This window comes from Bison bison, unplaced genomic scaffold, assembly GCF_000754665.1.
Source record: "Bison bison bison isolate TAMUID 2011002044 unplaced genomic scaffold, Bison_UMD1.0 scf7180017864472, whole genome shotgun sequence".
Lineage (NCBI taxonomy): Eukaryota > Metazoa > Chordata > Mammalia > Artiodactyla > Bovidae > Bison > Bison bison.
In genome coordinates, this window is record NW_011495033.1 from 12,366,644 (window position 1) to 12,374,748 (window position 8,105).

The window sequence follows — 8,105 nt, forward strand, 5'->3', positions numbered from 1 at the left end:
GCCCCCCCCCCCCCCCCCCCCCCCCCAGCCACAACGCCCATCCACCCCAGAGTCCCGCCTGAGTACCCATGTTGCCCCAGAGGTGGCCTGGGGAGCCAGGCCCAGTGATGTTGGAGTGAGCTCCCTGTGGTTCCTGCCTCCCCGCATGCCCCTGGTTTCTTCTGCCTCCAGCTAATTCTCCATCCTTTCCCTGAGTTTTGTTCCTCTGTCAGCCTTAAATCCATATCTCAAGGCACTATCTCAATCCTTTCTCCCCTCCCTCCATCCATCCAGGGCCATCTCCTCCGCTTCCGTGGCCTCAGTTACTATCCATAAACCGATGATTTCCAAAGCGCCTCCAGGTTGGCTTTCTCTCCTGATCTCCAAGCCCATCATCCAGTCCCCTACCCATGTTTCCATATATCCATACACTGGACTCCTCTGCCTTCAGCTTTGTCCTTCTCCTGGATTCACGGCCTGTCGTGCACGAAGTCCTTCGTGACCAGCCACTGCCCTCTGTCCAGGCTCCTGTCCCTGCTCTGGGCGAGCCCCAGTCCCGCTGAACTCCCTGGAGGGTCCCTGAGCACACGTGCTCTGTCTGCCCTCGGGGCCTCTGCACATACTTCTCCTTCGGCCTGGAATGCCGTCTCCCGCGGCCCCCTCCTCTCTCCGTCACTCCCCCTCAAAATAACTTGACTAATTCCCGCTTAGCAGACATTCCTTTCAATATTGCCTTTTCTAGAAAAATAGGATTTTTTTTTTTTCCATAAGCAAAACATTTACTTATCCCAGTCGTTTTGTGTCTGAGGGAAGATATAACCTGGGCTTCCCTGGCGGCTCAGCCATAAAGAATCCTCCTGCCAACGCAGGAAACATAAGAGACGCAAGATGTAAGAGTTCGATCTCTGGGTCTGGAAGATTCCCCTGGAGGAGGGTACGGCAACCCACTCCAGTATCCTCGCTTGGGAAATCCCATGGACAGAGGAGCCTGGCAGGCTGTCTAGTCCATGGGGTCACAAAGAGTCAAACACAACTTAGCAACTAAACAAAAATGGCAAAGATATAACACAAAAAAATTTTCATAAACACCTAGATACATATTAATTTCATTGTCACTTTAGACGTTAACTCTTTCAATCACTGTTTAGCTAAGCCTTGTCTTTTTTTTTTGGCTTTCTCCCACCTCCAATAGCAAACGCCCTTAGGCCTAATTCACAGGTCCTGATCAGCTGCTTGAAGTATTCCTGACACGTGTCTGTTGCAGGCTGCCTCCCCTGGCTGCTGTTGACTCTTAGGAGCTCACTAAGTTAGCAGTCACGGTCAAGAGCGACCATGTCTTCCCCATGACTGTGGCTTCCCACAGTCCTGGGAACACTGTTTCATTCTCCTGTTTGATCACAGCACTTGGGGTAGGAAAGGCTGCAACTTTTTCTGTCTAGCCTCTCTTTCTTTAAAGTATTTTTTTAATTGAAATATAATTGATTACAATGTTGCTAGTTTCCAGTTACAGCAAAGTGATTCAGTTATACATACATATATAGTTTTTTCAGATTCTTTTCCCATGTAAGTTATTACAAAATACTGAGTATAGTTTGGGATTAACATATACACATTGCTGCTGCTGTGCTGCTTAGTCACTTCAGTCGTGTCTGACTCTGTGCGACCCCATAGACGGCAGCCCACCAGGCTCCCCCGTCCCTGGGATTCTCCAGGCAAGAACACTGGAGTGGGTTGCCATTTCCTTCTCCAGTGAATGAAAGTGAAAAGTGAAAGTGAAGTTGCTCAGTCATGTCTGACTCTTAGCAACCCCATGGACTGCAGCCTACCAGGCTCCTCCATCCATGGGATTTTCCAGGCGAGAGTACTAGAGTGGGGTGCTGTTGCCTTTTCCTCATATACACACTACTATATATAAAATAACAAACAAGGACCTACTTTAGCGCATGGAACTGTGTCCAGCATCTCTTTAACTGACTCTTCTAGTCCAGAAGCAATTACTCTTGGGGATCACACTAGGGGCTCAATCTTTACCTCTTACCTTCCATACACTTAACTTCCTTACTCAAATATACTTTCTCTCAAATATTTCTTAGTCAGAACTTTCAGAAAACAGTAGTATAGGCAAAGCACTCTAGGATTATTTTATTTCATTTTTTTAATGCAGTCTGGACCCGCTAAATTGATTTTACAACACAATCAATGATTTACAAATCAATGATTTTACAACACATTGATGAATTGTAATCTAGTTTGGAAACCAATGCTCTAGTTTATTCTGCTAAATCCTCTGAGTTTTCCTGAATGTATATTAATTACTCAGCTGAAAAAGCTATGAGATTATTTTCAACTAAAGGTCTTCCAAAGATTTCTGTCAGAAATCTTTACCTCTACTCTTTGAAAAGGCGTAAGGTACTTTGAAAAGTACCTTTTTTCTTTCTTAACGTGGAAAGCACATTTTGAACAGTATAAAGTTTTTAAATGATCACAGGAAGGGTTCAATAAGTGAATTAATAAATATCCACTGACAACCTATGTTTTGCAAAAGATGACTCAAAGCGCTGTGTGTGTGTGTGTGTGTGTGTGTGTGTGTGTGCGTGCAGGCACGCTAATAGCTTTCGTTTCAGGGCTGAAGGAATTCAGCTCTCAACCAGTGTTAGTTATTGGTACTGGAGTTGACCAGCTAGGCACCCCAAAACACATAACCCAGCACGCTGGCCCCTGTATTCTTCCTCTAGGATTAGCTCTTCCAACGGGCCTGGAACTCCTGCCTGCCTCGCTGCTGAGTCTTGGGGACCTTTTCCTGCTAAGGCAGCAGGAGCCATAATATCCCCTCCCATCACAGGCGCCACGTGATCACATGACCATACTTGCAGGCATGGGGGCTGAATTAATTCTCTTAGCTTTTAAATTTTTTGTTTATTTATGTTTTTTGGCTGTGCTGGGTCTTCGTTGCCACGCGGGCTTTTCTCTAAAAAGTTGGGGACAGCAGTGGCTACTTTCTGGTTGCAGGGCGCGGCTTCTCACTGCAGCGTCTTCTCTGGTTGTGGAGCACGGGCTCTAGGGTACGTGGGTTCAGTTGTAGCTCAGGGGCTTAGGTGCTTCACAGCACGTGGGATCTTCCCGGATCAGGGATCAAACCCATGTCTTCTGGACTGGGAGGCGGACTCTTCACTGCTGAGCCACCCACAGAGCTCTCTCTTAGCTATTAAACATCCCTACTCTCCGGCAAGCACTGTCGTCCAGGCAACTTGGCCAGTCCCGTAGGTCCTTCTCTGCTTTACCTAGTTGGGCCCTAGATTTTCTCCTCCTTCCGTGTCTTTACAAAATGCTTTCAGGGCCTCCTCTCCACTGCCTCCTCTGGAGACCCGTGCCGTCTCTCTGGGGTTCCCCTTGTAGGCAGGCTCTTTGAGGTGCCCCTGGGCACAGTTCCTGCCCTCAGGGAGAGAAAAAGCTTCCCCTGTCTCCTTTCTTCCCCTCTAAGGCCTGGGAGAGGGAAGCCACGAAGTGTAGTAAGCTTTGGCCTCCTGTTCCTTCACGTCCTGGCCGCCGCCATTCCCCATGCTGAGCGCTTCGGTCGCCTCGTTTCCTCCTGTCTCTTGTCCTCAAGGCGCCACCTCCCAAACGGCTTTGATGCCTCAGACTCCATGCCACCCGTGCAAACGTCCTGTCACACCACCACGCGGTAGATGTCCCCTATTACGATGGGCAAAGGAGGAGAAAATGAAAGCTTTGATGTGAAATCATAACTCAGCGCTGTGGGATTAAAAGGAGATGTCCAGGAAGAATTTCCGGTTCTTAATGTCCTATCATCTGAGTCATTTCCACCCGTTACTCCTGAGACGGGAGCCCCAGAAAAGGAAACCACCCTCATGTTAGGGCCCGCTCTCCGTCAGCCCTCCTGGGCCCCCAGCTGACCGCCTGGGACCCTGCCGTCATATTTCAGAGTCTCTTTCGGGCTCCTGCTGGAGAAGGCAATGGCACCCCACTCCAGTACTCTTGCCTGGAAAATCCCATGAATGGAGGAGCCTGGTGGGCTGCAGTCCATGGGGACTCGAAGAGTCGGACACAACTGAGCGACTTCACTTTCACTTTCACTTTCGGGCTGCCACACCTTTCCAGCCTCTCCCCGACACCCCCTCCACAGTCACCCTCATTTACAGTTCATGCCAACACCCTCGGCCATCATCCCCAGCACAAGCCCTGCTGACCTGTCTCTGTTCAGGGGCCTGCTGCCCTCGCCCCCTACCAAGTTCCCTTTTTAGACCAGACTCTAATCTCCCCTGTCTCTGAACTTATGCATTGCCTGCGCACGGGACGCTTGGTCCAGGACAGGCCACACATGCTGCCTTTAACATTAGTGAGCAGCGGCGTATTCCCTTCTCCAACCCACTGGGGTAAGGCTCAGCTCCGGTGGTCCTTCCAGCCCCTACCTCAGCCAGACTGCCCGTCCGGTGTGTCTTAGCCCAATCCCAGATCCTTGGCCTGAATCCAGTTCATCTTTGTTGCCTCTAACCAGCAGCCTTTTCCCTGCCCTGCATCCAGCACTGGGAGCAGAGCCAGGCTGAATCCCCAGTTAATGTTTGCTGAATGACTGGATGGGTCTTGTGGCTCCTGAGAGGTCAATGGAAGCCAGTCAGAGCAATGGGAAAAGGGATTGTGTTTAAAAGACACAATTGTTGGTTCCTGGCCCAGTCTAGGTAGGTAGTTTCTCCTGCCCCGCCCCCTCTCCCTCTGCCCCCACCAGCCCCCACACCCCTCTCTTCTTCTCCCCTAAGGCTGTTGAAAGCCCCAGGCAAAGGCAGAGCTATAATGCAGAACTTGGGCTGAGAAGCATCTCTGCTCATTTCTCAGTTGCCCAAAGTCGACTCTGGATTCTTTAACCAGAGCGCACCGATTCCTATCTATAAGGAGGAAGTGCCCCTGTGACCTCACAGGTCCCCCTTCCAGGCATCGCCTCAACAGGGAAGCAGGGATTCCTGTGGGAAATGGACAGGCTTGGACAGAGGGTGGAGAAGAGCCACTGGACCCCCCTGATAAGGGCCCTTCTCTGAAGACATGAACACGGGTAAATGGTTAACAAAAGGGAGGCTTTCTCTCTGTTCCTCCTCTTCTGCCAGGGAATTCACCTTTAACCGTTGACCTTTCTGCAAGGTGTAAGATCTGAACAAAGTTGAACACAGTCATGGATGGTTAAATACCCATCCTTCCCTTCGGCCCCTACCTCTGCCCTTCTGCCTCAGAAGATGGTCTGAGGTGTTTGGACCACCCCCGAGGTGGGATGGCTGGTGAGGGAGGAAGGACAGACACACAGACAATGAACGTTGGAAATGGCCCTCTGACCCCTTAGGAAACCAGAGCCTGAGCTCTTAAAGCAAAAGAGAGGCCGGTACCGAGAAGGCCAAGCCATGCCCATCAGATTGGGTTTAACAGGAGGAGGCGTTTCCGAGCACCCACACCAGAGTCAGCTGTCTACCCTCTGACATTGGGTGATTGTTTCCTGCTCACTTCTCTCTGAACCCCACCCCTGCACCCCCCACCCCGCAGCCAGACACCTTCAGGCCCACTCCAGAAGGCATTCTAAGGTGTGTGGGCAGAATCCCCCGCCCCAGGCTTCCCGGACCTCCCCCGGCCCCTCACATGTGTTTTATTTCGTGTAGCCCGATAGCTTGCAATCCCACCCCTCCATGTGCTTAATTGAGTTTGCGGAGAATTGACATCCTGTTGCTTCATTTGTTCAGGATTTGTTTTTCCATTGGGTGCCTGTCCCCGCCCCGGCTAGGAGCCAGGCCTCATCTTCCCGGCCTGTTCCCTTCATCTCCAGTTGGCCAGGACCAGTGTGCACTCTCCACTTTGATGTGTGTGACTGGGGCTGGCCTTAGGGCTCGGTTAGACGGGGGAGCGGGTGGGGCCAGGCCTACCAGGGCCCCCGTCTCCATGCTTGGAGGGACTTGGATTTCATACTTGTTGCCTCCCCAAGCCACTGGGAGCTGAACGTAAGCATATGGTTCATGTTTTGGGGCATGTCAGAAGGCTTCTCTGAGCAGCCCCCTCGCCCTGCCCAGCAGGTTGGAACTTCAGGCCTGCTCTCTCCATTCTTAGAGCCCCAGAGAAGGAAGAAAACCTGAGGGGCTGCCCACGTGCTGGCAGGACCTCCACAGCCTTCCCTGCTTCCATCCCCAGGCAGGAACATCGGCGGGACTGGGAGGAGGAGCAAAGGGGCGAGGACAGACCAGTTTGGGCTGGTGGGAAATAGATGAAGCCCTGCACGCGCCGCGCCTCAGAACAGACCACAAGCATCCCGCACAGCTCCCAGTGGTCAGACCAGATTCTGATCTCTTCTCCCCTTGATCTCTCTACCGGCTGCTCCCTGCAGGGTCCGTGTTGCAATCCTCTTTAAAGAAATATTTTATTTTCGATACAGACACAGCCTTTGAAGTAGCAGTAAAAACCACCACCCCTGAGAGACACATGGTTGTGAAGTGTGTTGGTATGTAACTTCCTGTCTTTGCCTACATGCAGGGCTTCATCCCCTGGTCCTTTTTTGTTCCCCCAGAGGTCACCCCCACCCCTGCACCCCCTGGTGCTCAGGCTTTGGGAGGCATCAGAGCAAGGGCAGGAGGTCGACTCAGACGGGGTACCTTCTGGCCATGGCCTGGTTTGGGGTGGGGAGTAGCCACTCTTGTTCCCCCAACAAGAGTTTCTTTGAGAACCTCACTCCCCACCCCCCACTTTTAAGATGGAAGTCAAATTTTCGGATTCTGCAGTGCAGAGCAGAGAGGTCACTAGGCTCTAATGCATTTACCATTGACTGCCCCTCTTGTAGTGCGTCTATTAGTGAGTAATTTGATTTGTACCTATTCATTTGCAGTCCCTGCAGGAGCCTGGAGCTGGCCCCTAGTATAATTGGTGCTGTCTCTATTTTTACATCATTAGATTAGCCCCGACTCCTGGCCACTTGTTGTCTGCGCTTGTCTGTCCATTTATACAACCTAATGTAACACAAAATTCATTACTGATCACATTACTTTCAACTCTGAAGCCAGCCTTGTGATAAACATTTGGTTAACCCCTTCCTGCCCACAGGAGCGGGGGAGCTGACAGAACAGATGCACTTCCACTCGACAGGCAAATCAATATCTTAATACAGCAAAGTGGAATTGCATTTCTAGATTTGTTATTCCTCCTGGAGGAGCAAATGGAAAAGCTCGTCTGAGCGAGCTGAATTGAATAATGAATAGAGCCCCGGCACCAGCAGGCAGTCTGAGCGCAGAGCACAAAGGCTAAGGCAGCGTCTGCCCACCTTCTCCTCTGCCACGGGCGGCGCCACGGCGATTAATTGAGACTCGTGACTATGGGTTCAGGATCCTAGGCCGGGACCCTAACGGGGGCCACAGAGACCTCGACCCCAGCACCAGTGTCTTGGCTAGGCTTGGCCTAGGACGACTGATCCATGAACTGGGTTTATTTCCTTAAAACCTTCACTGATATGAAGGCACCAGACACATGGCCTTGGCGGTCATGCCACCCAGAAATTAAATTAAATCCATTACTAACTGTTAACCATTTGGAACCAGATATACAAAATTCTTCCTATTTAGAGCCAGGTCAGCAATACTGGGGTTGCTGTGTGTGCTGGGCCCATATCCAGGGTGAGCGTTCTTTGGTGTGGAAATGCCTTGTGAGCCTAAAAGTGGTCTTAGAGCTCAGATAGGGGTATCGGTGAGCAACCTGGCCTAGAGTCGTCAAGGGACCTCTCTTGAATCTGGAAGATTCTCGCTTACCCCCACCAGAGTTATCCCCTCCCCAGCCCCCGTTTGTCTCTGGGGAGCATCCACACCCTCTTGAAGTCATTAACTTACAGGATAGATAGTTTCAAAAAGAATAATACCCCGACTTATTTTATTAAAAAAAATGTCTCATAAAGCCTATACCACAGTGATTAGAAAAATAGACATAGAGGAAGTAGAATGAACCCATTACCGTGAAAGTCATAAATCCCTAAGTAAAAAGAAGCCGTATACTGAAGGTGCTCAGTTGGGAAGGGAAGCTGGAAAAGGCAAGCCCACCCAGGGAACTGTGCTTGAATTCAGGCAGGGGCTGAACAGGAGGCCAGGAGAGGCGCCGAC

At 50.9% G+C, this 8,105-nt stretch overlaps 1 protein-coding gene across 5 annotated transcripts in view; it reads left to right on the forward strand.

Moving 5' to 3' along the window:
• Window positions 1–8,105, forward strand: part of BCAS3 (breast carcinoma amplified sequence 3) — a 591,772-nt gene that overhangs the window by 572,966 nt on the left and 10,701 nt on the right. Inside the window, exon 25 of one of the 5 annotated variants that reach the window (XM_010861583.1) lies at window positions 6,401–6,466. The exons of the other annotated variants lie outside the window; for them this stretch is intronic. Within the exon in view, the coding sequence (XP_010859885.1) occupies window positions 6,401–6,466 (66 nt within the window). The remainder of the gene's footprint in view (window positions 1–6,400; window positions 6,467–8,105) is intronic. 5 annotated transcript variants of the gene reach the window in all.